The 17,292-nt window shown below is 40.9% G+C and overlaps 1 protein-coding gene across 12 annotated transcripts in view; it reads left to right on the forward strand.

Moving 5' to 3' along the window:
* The window catches only part of LOC123516581, a 299,402-nt gene that overhangs the window by 197,217 nt on the left and 84,893 nt on the right, over positions 1-17,292 (forward strand). For all 12 annotated transcript variants that reach the window (XM_045276094.1, XM_045276093.1, XM_045276099.1 and 9 more), the window contains one exon: positions 3,348-3,381. In XM_045276094.1, coding sequence (XP_045132029.1) covers positions 3,376-3,381 — 6 coding nt within the window. In that variant the 5' untranslated portion in view covers positions 3,348-3,375. The remainder of the gene's footprint in view (positions 1-3,347; positions 3,382-17,292) is intronic.

The raw sequence follows: 17,292 nt of genomic DNA on the forward strand, positions 1-17,292 counted from the left end.
GCTTCTCCCCACCTCTCTTGTCTTTCTCCCTCATTTGATATACCCTTGAAAATAAAAGAGAACTAATTGTACACGTATATGAATGAACAATAATTCCCTGTGTAAAATGTACATAGAAAAGAGAAAAAGTGGAAATAAGGGATATAATAGAATAAGACTCCTAGCTTTCTCTATATTTCAGTTGGTTTACTGGCAAATATGATAAAGAGAACTGTATATCTATATGAATTGAAATGAGGATGATAAATTTCCATGTAGAATAAAAAAAGAGAAAAATAGATTAATGTAAGTCCTGTAATTTTACCTCGTGACAGGATGCGGTGGAAAAGGCAGCGAAATAAAATACAGGTGGAGAAGTAAGAAATAAATAAGAGGAAGAGGAGGATGCAATAAAATGTGAGAGGAAGAAGAAGTAAAGAGTTAAAGAGAGGTAAAATAAGGCATTAACTAAACGGGAGGCGAGAAATATACAGTAAGTGAGGGAAGGACAAAAAGTAAATTATAAGGAGGATGCAGGAAAAAAAAAGTAAAATTACATGGAAGACTTAGAGTAAAGAGAGGAAAGAGGGATAAAAAAAAAAAAGAAGAATTAAAAGAAATCATATGTACTAGAAAATATTGAAGAATTAATTGAAAGTGGATGAAAATAAAGATATAAAAAAAAACAAGAACATAAAAGCAAGAAAAATAAAAGAATGCAAAAAAAAACGTACCAAAAATGCTGAAAAAGTGTTAAAATGAAATAAAAAAAAACGATGAAAATAAACTAGAAAATAAAACAAGATAAGTAATTTATAAACAGTTTCCTCAGTGCATTTACAAACAGTTTCCTCATCATCCAAGTTCTACCCCAGATGTTGAACGTTTCCTCTTAAGTCAGGGTCACATTTTAGCTTCAGGTTGAGGTAATAGCACGTGATTGGCCGCCTCTTGCCTGTGTATAACCGAGGCGAAAGGAACAGAGCAGATCGTGTGGCAAGTCTCTTTAATTCAGAATAAAGATCAACGAAACAAGTCACGTATAGAAGGAACATTGGTAATTTCTCTCTCTCTCTCTCTCTCTCTCTCTCTCTCTCTCTCTCTCTCTCTCTCTCTCTCTCTCTCTCTCTCTCTCTCTCTCTCTCTCTCTCTCTCTCTCTCTCTCTCTCTCTCTCTCTCTCTCTCTCTCTCCTTCATTAAGTCATTCATTTCATTCAGACCTTACTGTTTGTTTCCTCTTGTACGCGTTGTTTCCGGTGTCTTTTTTCTTATAATCTCTCTCTCTCTCTCTCTCTCTCTCTCTCTCTCTCTCTCTCTCTCTCTCTCTCTCTCTCTCTCTCTCTGGCCCATATTTCCTGTGCATTCTCCTTTCGTCTCTCTCATCATTGATATGCTAGGAACGTTCCCCCGCCTCTCCATCTCACCTTCCTACGCCTTCCTCCTCCTGCCCGCCACCTGTACTGGGCCAAACACCTGCCTGCTTGTCTGTTTACCTTGGGAGTGGCTCTGTGTAGCGGCTGTGTGATGGCGCGTGTTTAGATTAATAATGTTTAGTTGTATTGGTGTTTCTTGGGGTTGTTTCTTGGTATTTAGGTGTTTAGTGTTTTTATTATTTATTTTCGCTTGTTTTTGTACAGTTATTGTGTTGATCTCTTTGTGTTTCAGTGTATTTGTCTTTTATTAACTCTTTCAGTACTTGGAAACATTTTTATCTTGAGTTTTGGGTGTTATTAGACGATTTTATTTGCATTAAGAGGTGTCTATGGGGGTTAGAAGTTTAATGGCCAGAGTTTTCACTATCATAATCCTCCTCACCAAATAGTAAGCAGAATGAGTATGAAAATGTGTCCTAGTACTGAAGGGGTTAAGCAGATGGCAATAATGTTTCCCTCTTCTTTATATATGATTGTTCTTTTCATGCACTCGCTCCTTCGTTCAGCCTTGTTTGTCTTTAAAGTTTTCTTCTTTGCATTTCCTTTGATTTCCTCTTGTTCAAAATTTATCCACTGGTCCATTTTTTGGGGCTTTTCCTCTTCATAAAATTACTATTGTCTTACACTCCTCTTTCGTTCTTTCTTTCATTCCATATATTAATCCCTTTCAGTACTATGACGCGTTTCCATAATCATTCTGCTTACTATTTGGTGATTTTATACAGCTTCAGAAACTCATGTTGGGGATTAAAATAGTGAAGACTGTGGCCATTAATCCTCTGACCTCCATAGACCCTTCTTAATGTCAATAAGATGCTCTAATCATACACAAATTTCAATGTAAAAATGTGTCCTGTTAAGGAAATCATCAAAATAAGTAGTTCGAGGTTTCTTATTTTACATTACAGTTTGTTGCCTCTATACAGAATTTATTAATGTGTGTGTGTGTGTGTGTGTGTGTGTGTGTGTGTGTGTGTGTGTGTGTGTGTGTGTGTGTGTGTGTGTGTGTGTTCTACGGAGGGGTATATCGACTGTACTTACTGAACCATGACAGAAAATCTTGTTAGTGGTGGAGCTGCGTTCTTGACAATACTACGAATCCGAAATGAGACGATTAGAATCCTCTCTCTCTCTCTCTCTCTCTCTCTCTCTCTCTCTCTCTCTCTCTCTCTCTCTCTCTAAATTCTCATTCATTTCTTTTTGTTATTTTTTCTCTTTTCCATAATCTTCATTTCGTTTTTCCTCCATATCCTCCTACTTTGTATTATTGCCTTTCCTTCTTCACATTTCTCCATTTATCACTCCATCATTTTCCTATTCCTCTTTACGTCCAACCTCTTTTTCCCAATTTTACTCAGTTTATCATTTTTTTTCATGTATCCATTCATTTATTTCACATTTCATTTATTTTCCATTTTCTTCATCTTATCCCCTCTACTTTTCTCTTTCCTCTCCTTCCTCCTCCTCTTACCACTCTCCCATTCTCATTTTCACTCATCACCTCTCCTTCCTCTTCCTCTCTCTCTCACCCAGCGCGGCCTCGACACAGACAAACACTTAATGAAACACTTTAGGCTCTGAGAGAGAGAGAGAGAGAGAGAGAGAGAGAGAGAGAGAGAGACTGTTACAAAAGACATATATAGAAACAGGCAGGTAGATAGACAAACATTAAAAGACGAATAGATAGATTGAAAAATAGACATAAAGGCAGAATGGAAATAGAGAGGCTGGCGTAAAAGCAGGGAAGCAGAAAGACAAACAGACTTACAGACAGACAGAGAGTAGAGCTAAAAGATAAGCAAAGAAAAAAATACTCACATAAGAACATTTAATTTATTCTTCATATTATTAGAATTAGTAAGTGGAAAATCATATAAGGCAGTTTTCCCTTCAACCGTTTTGCTGATTTCCCATTTTCTTTCTCTTTCCTTCCAGACTGACGCCATGCACGGAGTAGTACGTCATGTCGGTAAGTCGTACAAATATACTTTTTTTTATATAGGATGAGAACAAGAGCAACAAAAAAATTTTATAAGGTCCGCTTAGTTGCCAGCCCCCTTGCAGTTCTGATAGAGTTAGCCAAAAGACAAGGACAAATGTCTTGAAAGCTCCCTCTTAAAATGATGTCAAGTCATGTGAAGTTGGAAATACAGAAGCAGGCAAGGAGTTCTAGAGTTTACCAGAGAAATGTATGAAAGATTGAGAGTATACTGGTTAACTCTTGCATTGGTTGAGTAAGAGAGAGAGAGAGAGAGAGAGAGAGAGAGAGAGAGAGAGAGAGAGAGAGAGAGAGAGACGAAAAAAAGAATAAATAAACCAAATTCCCCCTGTTCATTTATGTATCTGGAACGAAAAACTTCACTCCATTTCAAGAAGGAACAAACAGACATTTTTATTATTACCATCACCATTATCAGCATCATCATCATCCCCAGCTATAATTCGATTCCAAAACAAAAACAATACAGGGAGGGGCGAGACACTCAGACATTGGTTCCCTGCCTTACAAGGTTCTCGAGTCGGGGAGCTGGACGCGGTCAAGGCTGTCTTAACCTCTGATGGCTCCTTCCCCACACCCTCTCCAGCACTCCCTCCGGACGGTGTAGGTCGCGTCTCAAGTGGAGCGAAGTGTTTCAGACTGAGAGGAAGGAGGATGAAGAGGAATAGAAGGAGGAGGAGGAGGAGGAGGAGGAGGAATGGTAGCCAAAGCAGGTGGATGAGGAAGAGGAGTAGGAATTGGAAGAGTAGGTGGAAAGTAGAGGTGACTGGGAAGACAGTGGAAATTAATAAAGAGAAAGGAATGTATTGACGAGTCACGAGAAGGAAATGTAATAGAGAATGGAGAATTTAAGGATAGAAATACAGAGAGAGAGAGAGAGAGAGAGAGAGACAGACAGACAGACAGACAGACAGACAGACAGACAGACAGACAGACAGATTTGCAACAGTAGTGACGCAGCAATACTTTAAACACCATCACCACCACCACTACCACCACCACCACCACCACCGCCACCTTCACTACCACCACCGTCACTTGGAGGCAGCAGGAACTGAAGAGCAGCAGCCGCTCGAGTGGTAGGGGTCACGTTTTTTTAGGGGGGTGGGGGAGTCTCAAGTGTTTCCTTGCACACGCACCAAAATAAAAGTAAATAAGAGAGAGAGAGAGAGAGAGAGAGAGAGAGAGAGAGAGAGAGAGCTCGGCCGCCGCAGGAAGGTGGAGAGAGGTGGAGAGAGATAAGTGGTGCCGTCACAGATGCCTTGCCCGGGGCGTCGCTGTGCTGTGGCTTGATCATTGCGGGGCGGGACGAGTTATGAGGGGAAAATATAAGTGAAATAAAAGGAAAGTAAGAAGGGTATAGAATAAGAAAAAAAAAACAGGGAGTAATCGTGCGACAGGTGATCTGCAGGGGAGACTGGAACATCGAAACACCTGACGCGACCCAGCCACACACAGGACAGTCGTGAGGCGGCCAGACGTCACGCCTCCTCCTCCTCCTCCTCCTCCTCCTCCTCCTCCTCCTCTTCCTCTACCTCAAGTTATTCCCCTACATACATCTCTCCCTTCACCACCAACACACTGCACACTAAGCAGAACCTCACACACACACACACACACACACACACACACACACACACACACACACACACACACACACACAAAGTAACCGGACTCGATCTCTAAAGTAGAACGACTCGGACGACTGAAATTACGGAGCATCAATTTGCCATTAGTCGTGTTAGCTTCGTCAACACTACCACCATCACCGCCACCACCGCCACCACCACCACCACCACGACCTCCGCCGCCGCCGCAGCATCCCACGCCCCTCTCACGACCCCAGTGCTCTCCGCCGCCCAGCTGTCGTCGTGCTACAAGTATGCCCTCAGACCTTCGCCTTGTTTATGACACAATCAGCTGATCCTGAGAACTAGCCGCGTTGTCTGGCTCCTCCTTACCTGCCCCTCCTCCTCCTCCTCCTCCTCCTCCTCCTCCTCCTTCTCTCGGCACACCCCAAAAAAATGGACCAGCCACGCTTCCCTCTCAGCACCTGACGCGAGGGACGCCAGCCGCAAATTATTTTACCTGGCGAGGTGAGGTGAGGCTCGACCCGCGCACCTGAATGTAGGTGAAGCGATGCCCTCAGATGCTTTAAAGCCTCGTCTCGCCTGCATCGCCTGCTTTGACTCCGCTCACCAACACCTGCGTTTATTTTCCATTATATTTTTCCTTTTCTACGTGTTTTATTTTCTTTTTTCTTAGTGCACGGATGTGGAGTAATTAATTATGAAGTGTTGACCGAAAAAAAAAAGGTGAAAGTTTCTTCCTTTTAATGTATGTGGGTCGTTTTTTTTTTTTTTTTTTTACAATACGTTTATTGAGGCTGTATTCGTCTATTTTATTTCTATCTTTCATATTGATCCATTCACAGTCTCATCTGTACTAATATTGTCTCCAGGCAACTCCCTCTCTTCTCTCTCTCTCTCTCTCTCTCTCTCTCTCTCTCTCTCTCTCTCTCTCTCTCTCTCTCCCCATACCCACCCTATAAAATTATGAGGGCAGGGTCAGCTCCCCTCCCTCCCTTCCTTCCCTCCTTCCCCTCCTTCACCCTCTCATCTCCCCTTCACTACTTTTATCCTCCTCCTCCTCCTCCTCCTCCTCCTCCTCCTACTGATAAAGGAGAGGGAGGGGTAGAGAGAGATGAAACATTGCGTAACCTCTCTCTCTCTCTCTCTCTCTCTCTCTCTCTCTCTCTCTCTCTCTCTCTCTCTCTCTCTCTCTCTCTCTCTCTCTCTCTCTCTCTCTCTCTCACATCTTCCCCTCTCCCTTCTTCAGCGTTTCCAGTCATTCTTTCTATTCGTCTTTCTTTCTTTCTTTCTTTTCTACGTTTATTCGCGCCTTCCCTTCGTCTTCTTTTTTACTTTCTTTTTATTCTTTCTTTCCTCTTCGCTTCCGTGGTTTGTGCTCCTCCTTCTTTGCTCTTTTATTTTCTTTCTCTCTCCCTCCTTCGTCTCTCCATCTCTCTCTCCCTTTGCCACCTGTTTTCTCCTCCAAGGTTGCTGTGATGGAGAGAGAGAGAGAGAGAGAGAGAGAGAGATCCATACCTCTTTGTTTTCTGTTGTCTCTCTTTAGTTTCCTTTTTAAATATTCATACGAGTACTTTTTTCCATTTTCTTTTATTTTATCTACCATTAAAGCAAAAAATGTCAACTAGTAGGGATTTTATTTTACTTATTTTCATCCTTATTTTTTTCTCTCTGTTTCTCTAATCCTCTATTTCACTCTCTTCTTCCTCTCCCTATCATTGTCTTCCCTTTCTCTTCCTTCGTTCTTTCATTCTCATTGTTATTGTTATTGTTTTTATTTTACGTTTCATTTTTCTACATTATTTTTTTTCTTGCTTTTCTTTTATTTTCATCCTTCATTTATCCTCATCAACTTTTTGTCTCCCTTTTCCTCTCCCTCTCATTCTTTTTCTACTTTCATCTCCTGTCATCTTTTTTTTTTATTTCTCTCGTTATTAACCTTTTTTCTCTTTCTTTTTCTTTTTCTCCATTCGTCCATACTCCCTCCTTTTCCTCGCCACCCTCCTTTTTCTTCCCAGCCTCTCGTGGCTTTATCTTTTCCCTTATTTTAACCATTTTTTTTCTCTCGCCTCACATTTACCTCCATAGTTTTACCATCTGTTCTATTCCTTCCTTTATATATCCTTGCCTTTTCCTCTCCTCCTCTGTTTCTCTGTTCTATTCCTTCCTCCTTTTAAATAGCCTTGTCTTTTCCTCTCCTCCTCCTCCTCTCTCTGTCTTTCTCTCTCTATCAGCTTCCATCCCTTCCTGCGTCTTTCATCTCTATCATCTCCCTCACCAGGACAGTTCTATCACCTTGTGTCTCGAAGCTCACCAATCCATCTCTCCCAACCCATTCGGTGCGTCCGTCTTGGTGCCTCGCTCGATCCCTCATCCTAACACGCGACACGTAAAAAAAACTCAAGGGTAGGGTGTGGGGAGGGAAGGAGAGAAACTGGTACAGGAGGAGGAGGAGGAGGAGGAGGAGGAGAGATAACCCGAGGCTGGAGATAATCGCATTAGCCTCTGGACGCGGGGCAATAACACGTGAAGGGACAAGGTCATGGGAAAAGAGAGAGAGAGAGAGAGAGAGAGAGAGAGAGAGAGAGAGAGAGAGAGAGAGAGAGAGAGAGAGAGAGAGAGAGAGATGTAATATTATGCCCACGAGGCCTGTCTTGTTTTTATCCTTTTTTTATACTTAGTCTATCTATGCCCACGAGGTCTGTCTTGTTTTTATCCTTTTTATCTCCTCTCTCTCTCTCTTCTCTCTCTCTCTCTCTCTCTCTCTCTCTCTCTCTCTCTCTCTCTCTCTCTCTCTCTCTCTCTCTCTCTCTCTCTCTCTCTCTCTCTCTCTCTCTCTCTCTCTCTCTCTCTCTCTCTCTCTCTCTCTCTCTCTCGTTACCCCTCAAGGCTCTTCTCTGTCTCCAAGATAGATATAATTGACTTTGATTACATACGAGGCAAACCTTCCGTCGCTACTAATTATAGGATACAAATTTTATTGTGTCATAATTTTACATATACCACCTCGCCTTTCCATATCTTTCCTCTAGCCCTCCCCTTTTTCCTCCCTCCCTCCATACTTTTTACATTCTCTCTCTTCTCTCTCTCTCTCTCTCTCTCTCTCTCTCTCTCTCTCTCTCTCTCTCTCTCTCTCTCTCTCTGTGACTTTTTTTTTTACATTTGTCTTTATTTTATCTATAAACAAACGACTTCCCTTACAGTTTTTTTTTTTTTTTGTCCAATTTCGTCTTTTTATCTTTTGCCTCTTGTTTGTTTGTATTTTTCTTCCTCCTTTTATCCTTTTATCCACTTTGCACGGCTTTTGCAGCTTCATTCGATTTCCACTTTTCTTTATCCTTCTTTTCTTCTTTTTTTTCCTGTTCCTTGACTCTTTCCTCTTCACCTTTGCACTTTTCACAGGTGCATTTCCCTCCTTTGACTCTTTCCTTCACTTTTTTTTTTTTTCTTCTTCTTCTTCTTTCATATGTTTCCGACTTTTCCATTCTGGTCTTCCTTTTCCTCGTTTTCTTCTCTCGTGTGTTTGTATTTTTTTTTTTTTTTTTTTGCTTCTTCCATTTTCGTGTCATCCTTCTTTCTTTATAACTCTTCTTTACGTTTTTTTTTTCTTTTATTTGTTTCTTATTCTTCCATGTTTCCATTCATTTATTTCGCCTTGTCTGTCTTATTTTTTTTTGTCTTTCCTTTTTTTTTTTTTTTTTTTTCCTTCATCTATGCGTTTTATATACACATGTTTCAGTTTCCATGATATATTTAGTCTATCCATTCCTTTTTTCATTATATTTCCTTTCTATTTTTCTTATTTAATGTTTCAGTTTATTTTCCATCATAATTTCATTCTTTCGTTCCTTCTTATCATTCCTTTTTTTTTTGTCTCTCTTCCTTGTCCTTTATCTTCCTCACAAATAAGTTTTTTTTTATCATTTTTTTGTATTTTGCTTATATTTATCACCACTCGATTTTTTTTCTCTTCATTATCATCTTTCTCCTTTTTCGCCTTTATTTTTATCACCCGTCTATTTTTCTTATTTATCTTCGTTATCGTCTTTCTTCCTTCTTTTTTACCTTTTTTTTGTATTTTTATCTTATCTTATATTTTTTTACTTCTCTACGTTATTCCGTTTCTCCCTTCTTTATTTTTTCCTTTTTTTCTGGTTTTCATCTTATCTCCTATAATTTTTTTTACTTCTACTCTTTATCATCTTCCTCCTTCTATTTCCTTCTTTTTTCTGGCTTTTATCTTATCATCAATATTTTGTTTTCTTAGATCTCCTCGTTATCGTCTTTCTTCCTTCATTTTCCCTTATTTTATTGTGGTCTTCATCTTATCTCCAGTTATTTTATTCTTACTGTTCCTCGTTATCGTCTTTCTCCCTTGTTTTTTTTTCCTTCTTTTCCTGGTCTTTATCTTATCACCAATCATTTTTCCTCTTAGTTCTCCTCGTTATCTTCTTTCTCCCTCCTCCTGATATATTTGTCTGGCGCTCCGACCACTTGGTAACTCAGAGTCAGGCAGTTTATCCCAGTGAGTAATGGATCACTATCTTTGTTGAGTTTATTGCTGGCTGGCTGGTCTATCATAGTTCTCCTTATCTCCTCATCGCGTTCTTCCTTCCATTTCTTCTCTCTTTTTTTTTTTTTTTCATTTTTTACTTTTTTTATATTCTTGTTTTTTTTTCATGGTTTTGTTTTTATTTTTAACTTTTTCTTTCTTGCTTTGTTTAGCGTTGTCTTTTCCTGTTTTGTTTTTGTTTTTTCTTCTTTTCGTTTCGTTTCGTATATGTTAGGCTTCTTTCTTTTTCATATTCTTCTCGTTTCTTTTTCTTTCTCTCTTTTCTTGCTTTTTTTTCTTCTTACTTTCCTTCGTTTATTTAGTATCTATCCTCATCTTTCTAATCATTTCTCTCTCTCTCTCTCTCTCTCTCTCTCTCTCTCTCTCTCTCTCTCTCTCTCTCTCTCTCTCTCTCTCTCTCTCTCTCTCTCTCTCTCTCTCTCTCTCTCTCTCTCTCTCTCTCTCTCTCTCTCTCTCTCTCTCTCTCTCTCTTTTTTTACTTTGTTTTTCCTCTTTTTTCCCATTTCACATCCCTCTCATAAGTTAACCTGTAAAACCCTCCCTCCTTCCCTCCCTACACTTCTCCCCTTCCCTCTCTTCCTCCCTTTCTCCCACCTTACATACCTAGCTTTCCTTTTTTTTCTGTTTTTTCCTCCTCCCTCCGACGTGGAAAAAGAGAAAAAGATGTCAGACTTCACCAGTATGAAAAAAAAAAGACAAGACGCGATTAGACATGGTGACCAATTTTTGTTACCTTCACATATTCACCACCACCACCACCACCACTACCACCACTACCACCACCACCACCATCACTAGCAACAACACTTTACGTACTGTCTGGTTAACAAGTTTTCTAATCCCAACATCCCAGTTCTTAATCTCTCTCTCTCTCTCTCTCTCTCTCTCTCTCTCTCTCTCTCTCTCTCTCTCTCGTAGCTGTAGAAATCTTCCCTAATCTTTTTTTTCATTTTTTTTATTCAGTATTGTTGTCAGCATTGCATTTAATCTCTTATCTTTGTGTATTTTGTTTTTTTCTGATCATCAGTTATCCAATTCTTCGGATCTGTTTGGTAGTTGTGCAAAGATTTTATCGTTTTTTTTTTTTTTTTTTTTTCATTTAGAATATCCATGTTCTATATTTCAATTTTTTTTTTCAGATTTGTCATTTTTGCTTCAATATTACACGTATCCCTGACTCTTGTACATTTTTAGCTTTCATATCGTCATTTATCTCCATTTTTATTAATTTTTTATTCACTATGCATGAATATCCCTCCTCCTTAATATTCTTCTTCACACTTTAGGTTGTTCTTCCTAGTAATCATTTCCTCTCGCTTCACATATTACAACACACTTACACGAAGATATATTGTTTCCTATTCGTATTTCAATTCGTTATCTTCCTATTTACCTTCCACTCCATGACCCTTTTTCTCCTCCTCTTCCTCCTCCCAGTTCGTACGTTCATCCGGTGAATATAATATCTTTTTTCGTTCCTTCTTCCTGCACATATGTACTTATCACTCTATTCGTATTCATATCCTCGGCCCCGCACATCCTTTCCATCCTTATCTTTCTGGCCCGCGCACAACTTAACCCTTCCCTACCTCACCTTGAAGCCCCATCCCTCCCCAGTCAACTCCACCCTTCTCCACACTCACCTCCACACTCACCTCCACGCCCAGCTACACTCCCTCCTCCTCCATTCCACTCTCCCATCTCTAAAATCCACCTTCCCATGATTGCTTTTGAAGGGAACCTCCTCTTGTGCTTCCTCTCCTCCTGTGCATCCTCTCCTCCCTCTCCCTTCCACCTCTATAATCCTTTTTCATGGTGGGTTCTGAAGTGGAAACAGTTCTAGCTCCTCCAAAGTCTATTCCTCTCCCTTTTTCACACTCCCACCTCATATTTCTTTCAAAACCTTTACCACAGTCTCTTCCATTCTTTCAAATATATAATCCACTTTTTTTGTATCACCCTCTCAGAAAAGAAACTGTCTCTTCTTCTACATCTGAGGTATGTTTCACTGTTCCCTTCATTTATAGTCAGTTGTTCGAGTGTGCTCTAGTAAGATATTTGACTCTTCACGTTATCTTAATATTTTTTTTCGATTCTCTCATGTTTTTCTTTATAGATAAGTTTGAGAGATTTTATCACCCATAGATGTTGTATAGAAACAGTTATTTATTTTTATATATTCTCCATAAATTGAAGAAGTTTACCTCAGTATTTATTCATAAGTGAGTCTCCATAAGCTGTGAGACAAATTTTCCACTTTTTTTTCGTAAATTTTATTCGTAAAATCATTGTTTACCTTTAAAGATCACAAGTCCATATATCTTTTACTTCTGAACATAAGAAATAACACAAAACAATACATTTTTTGACACACCACAGAAAAGAAAAACTGTCCATCTTTATATCACCAAGCATTACACTTTCTTCCTGTGCTAACCTGGCCCTGGACTCTCTTTACAGTACATAACAGTTCAAGGTCAACAACAGCATTACCGCAGCCAGACTCCCTCCGCCCGTCTGTCTGTCTGGACCCAAATGTGTTGGTCTGGAATTGGAGTCTAAACGGCCACCTTTGTTCTGTGTTTATGCAAATGCGGACGAAACAAAAAGGTGCCAATTGGTGTTGCTCCAGAGAGAGAGAGAGACAGAGAGAGAGAGAGGTGAAGAGGTGGTTAAGGGTTGCAGAAAGAGGGAAAGGGAGAGAGGGAAACAAAGTAAGAAGGAAGATAGGGAAAGACAGACAAACTAATACAGACAAACAGACACATATACACACAAACACACAGACAGACAGACAGACAGACAGACAGACAGACAAATAAACAAACGGGCATGGAGACAGACGAGAAGAGACACAAACAGAAACACTGACAAAATGTACCACTACTGAAATGAAAAATAAATAAATATAAAAAGAAAAAAATGTAAGTTCCACATAAGGCATTCGTGAAACAAGGATCGAGAGAGAGAGAGAGAGAGAGAGAGAGAGAGAGAGAGAGAGAGAGAGAGAGAGAGAGAGAGAGGGGGTAGGGAGAAGGCTGCTAATATGATTTTTTCTCTTGGACCACCTCTCCACCATCACCACTACCATCTCCTCCTCCTCCTCCTCCTCCTCCTCCTCCTCCTCCTCCTCCTTTTTCTCGTTTTTCACCCTTGGAATTATACCGCAATTTGCGATTATGGCCCTATGCAATTTGTGGCGTTCCCGTAATGAAGGTTTTGGTGGCCCCAGGCGAGGGATCGGGCGAGGCAAGTGTTTCGTTCGTCCCTGAGCTCTCTCTTGTTTGTGTTTCGGGTCTCCTCTCCCTTATCATTATTTTGTTTATCATGTATTTTATGTCCCGAGCAGGAATAGGACCACGACGATGCCAAGGAGAAGGAGGAGGAGGAGGAGGAGGAGGAGAATAAGGGAAGAGGAGGATGTTTTGAGGGTATAGAGATGTGTTTAAGTTTTAGGAATGTTTATTTTGTATCTTATTTAGTTACGTCGCTTATTTATTTAACACTCTAAATAAATAAGCGACGTAACTAAATAAGATAGTCAGTTAATTTGTTCCTTCTGTTAGTTACTTTATTATTTACTCAGCATCTATTTTTTTCATCTATTTATACATGAATTAGGAAAGTCAAATTATCAAGATGGTGTGTGTGTGTGTGTGTGTGTGTGTGTGTGTGTGTGTGTGTGTGTGTGTGTGTGTGTGTGTGTGTGTGTGTGTGTGTGTGTGTGTGTGTGTGTGTGTGTGTGTGTGTGTGTGTGTGTGTGTGTGTGTGTCTCCCAGGCCAGCCCAAGTTGAAACTCAGTAATTGTTTCTCCTTCGTCTGTACGTATAGCCATCCGCCCTCCCCTACAGACATACGAACCAATAAAGGATAAAGAAGAACACGCACCATCTCCATAACACATACACACACACACACACACACACACACACACACACACACACACACACACACACACACACACACACACACACACACACACGAGGAAGTCTGAAATCCCTCTAAACCTTTTCCTTCAGTCACATCATAGAAAGATAAATAGCTACCTAATATATAAGGAAAAAATAACAAGACCTTCACACATTACATCCACACATCGTTGGGGCGCCTCATATACCAAGTAACGTAAAGGTATTGAAGGTAATTTAGCGTAATAGAGGAAGGAACAGGTAAAGGTGCGTTCCTCAGTCAATAGATTCTCCCTAATTAACTACTCACTAAATAGAAAGGTGCGGAAATACAACCCAGAGAGAGAGAGAGAGAGAGAGAGAGAGAGGAGTAGTGGTAAAGCGGAACACGAAGAAGGGATAAGGTCTGCGTGTCAGGTCCTCTCTGCTCAACGCCCTTTAACTCACCCTTGCATTTATCCACGAAAAGGGACGAGGGAGAGGAACCCGGGCATGAGGGCTGACACGGAGCACCAACCCACGAGCCTAGGTAACCCACGAGCCCAGGTAACCCACGTCTCCATACAGGCTTGGCCACCGGGTTTAAGGAGGTGTGAGGAGGCAGCCGGCGGGGACCCATAGCCCAGACGGTTACTAAGGGCATAATTTTAGGCAACAGAACAAGGACGTGAACAAGTATCGAGATAGAGAGAAGAGGAGGAGGAAAAGAAGGGAGGAGGATAGCTTGTGGGTGATATTAACTCCTTCAGTACTGGGACGCATTTTTTATCTTGATTTTTTGCGTGTCATTAGAGGATTTTATTTGCATTAGGAAGGATCCATAGAGGTCAGAAGATTAATGGCCAGAGTCTTTATTATTTTAACCACCACATAAGTTTCTGAAGCTTTATAAAATTGCCAGATAGTAACCAGAATGAATATAGAAAACGCGGCATGGAACTGAAGGGGTTAAGGAGTGTGTGGGAAGTATGAAAAGGAAGACGAGGAAGGAAATGAGGAGAGAGAGAAGAAGAAAGTGCTCAAGTATAGTGAGAAAAAAAAAAGAGAAAGAAGAGAAGGGATAGTGTTTAGGAGATTGATAGGATGGGGTGAGGTAGGCATAGTAAGAGAATTGGTGAGGAAAAATGAGGAAATAGAAGAATAAAGCAAGATGACAATAAGGAAAGAGGAAGAGAGATTAAGAGGAGAATAAGACGAAGTGTATCATGTGAGAGAGAGAGAGAGAGAGAGAGAGAGAGAGAGGAAGACTAAAAGAAGGTGGAGTACAATACAGAAAGGTCGTTGTCTTTTTTTTCTGTTTGTTTTTCTTTTTTTTATTGAAGGGTTTGACCACCACGCCCACAACAAGCCGAGAGCACCACACCTTCACGCCCACACGTCTGTTTCTGTAGCTTTTCTTATGTCTCTTTTACTTTATTGACCGCCAAGCCTTCTCTTCTCTTATTCCTTTACTATTCAGAGGCGCATCTCACGCCCATGAATATATTGTTTAGTAACTTCAGTTCATCACAAAGAGTCACCAACATGTCTCCTTTCTCTCTCTCTCTCTCTCTCTCTCTCTCTCTCTCTCTCTCTCTCTCTCTCTCTCTCTCTCTCTCTCTCTCTCTCTCTCTCTCTCTCTCTCTCTCTCTCTCTCTGCTCTCTCTCTCACACACACACACACACACACACACACACACACACACACACACACAGACATGACCTTGTTTAAAAGCAGGAGTTTCATTCAAGGCACCTTCATTCCTGAGTTAGTTCTTCGATATTCTTTACCTTTTATTAGTGAACAAACAATTAACAAGCTTTTTTTTCTTTCTCCGGATATTCCCCTTGGCATGCATCCCTTGTGCATATAAAAACACTACCTTCTTCTATTCATACAATGTTCCAACCCCCTTATGTATCCCTCTCTCTGGTATTCACAGCTCATTCCTTCGCTTACCCTAGTGTTATTCTGTTCCTTTTCCTTACACGCCAATCCTTCAATATATTCCAGACTGATTTGCTAATCTGTAAAAACCGACAACAAGAGAAAAGGAAAGAATGAAAGAAAATAACGAGGGATTTTGACAACGGTGAAGAAAATCTGGAAGGATGAAAAGAGAAAGGAAATAAATGATGGCAAAATGGAATAGGAGGCAAGGGGAGGACGAGAAGGGGAGGAGAATATTATGGTTCAGAGGAAAGGAAGGAATCTATTAGTGTCGATATAACATGCATGGCGTTCTCCCTTACTCTCTCTCTCTCTCTCTCTCTCTCTCTCTCTCTCTCTCTCTCTCTCTCTCTCTCTCTCTCTCTCTCTCTCTCTCTCTCTCTCTCTCTCTCTCTCTCTCTCTCTCTCTCTCTCTCTCTCTCTCTCTCTCTCTCTCTCTCTCTCTCTCTCTCTCTCTCTCTCTCTCTCTCTCTCTCTCTCTCTCTCTCTCTCTCTCTCTCTCTCTCTCTCTCTCTCTCTCTCTCTCTCTCTCTCTCTCTCTCTCTCTTCCCTTCCATGGTCTAATTTAATCCTTGTTTCAAATTATCTTTCCTTCATAGTATATTCTCTTCTTTGACCATCCTCCTCCCTCTTACCCTTCCTTTTTCTCCCTCAAACTCCTCACTCCCTTTCTCCCTCCTTCTCTCCCTCCTTCTCTCCCTCCACAACACTTTCACACACTGACAGTCTATCTACTTTTTTTCTTAATGCTTTCCAGAGAAGGATTTTCGAATGTATGAAAAGCTGAACCAAAGTTTAGTTAGTTTCGCTGGTTGGGGAGAGGCAGGGAGGGGAAGGGCGAGGGAAGGCGAAAGGGAGAGGCCGCCTGGTGGTTTACGAGGGTTTCTGGGGCTCCTGAACCTCTCTTGGGACCATTTGTTGCTTCCCCAGACCGCCCCTTTCACCCCCAGCTGGCTACTGTCCCTTCCAGACTCCTGTGTCCCTCCCAGCTACCACCACTACCACCACCATCATCATCGCCACTACCACTACCAGCATCATCATCGTTATCATCTAGTCTCTCTCTCTCTCTCTCTCTCTCTCTCTCTCTCTCTCTCTCTGGCAATTACTTAGGCACTTTTTTTCGTTCCTCGCCCGGAGGTAATTAACAGTTTACAAGAGGCTGTATTCTGGAGCTTGACTTCTGTGATTTACTGCCGCCCACCACCACCACCACCACCACCACCACCACCACCACCAGCATAGTCATTACTACTTTTATTACCACCACCACAAGTATCAACATCTTCAAAGTTATGACTACTACTACTACTACTACTACTTGTACTACTATTATTATATCTACTACTACTACTACTACTACTACTACTACTACTACTACTACTACTACTACTACTACTACTACTACAACTACTACTTCTACTATTACTACTACTCCCTTAAGCTGGTCTTTCCACGATGGAGGCTTAATGAGACTGTCCTGAGCGATCCCACGTGAATAACACACAGGTTTACGATCACTCCTCCTCCTCCTCCTCCTCCTCCTCCTCCTCCTCCTCCTCCTCCTTCTCCTCCTCCTCCTCTTCCTTGTACTCCTCTTCTATGCACCAATCTTACTATGGCGTCAGCTTTTCTTGATTAAACTTCTATTTTTCTTATTTTGATCATCAGTCTAATAAGTCGCAAAATGTATGTTGTTTACTTTTTTTCTTTGAATTCCATTATATTTTGTATTCCTCCTCCTCGTCATTAACTTCCCTCCTCCTTCTCTTCCTCCTCTTCTCCTTCCTCCTCCTCCTCCTCATGTAACTTTTTATTCAGAGCCTTGGTTTTAAAAGTTCTTTATCTCGTATTACATTTTCGATACCTTGTTCATCTCAA

The sequence above is a fragment of the Portunus trituberculatus genome, chromosome 41 (assembly GCF_017591435.1).
Source record: "Portunus trituberculatus isolate SZX2019 chromosome 41, ASM1759143v1, whole genome shotgun sequence".
In the NCBI taxonomy this organism is placed as follows: Eukaryota; Metazoa; Arthropoda; class Malacostraca; order Decapoda; family Portunidae; genus Portunus; species Portunus trituberculatus.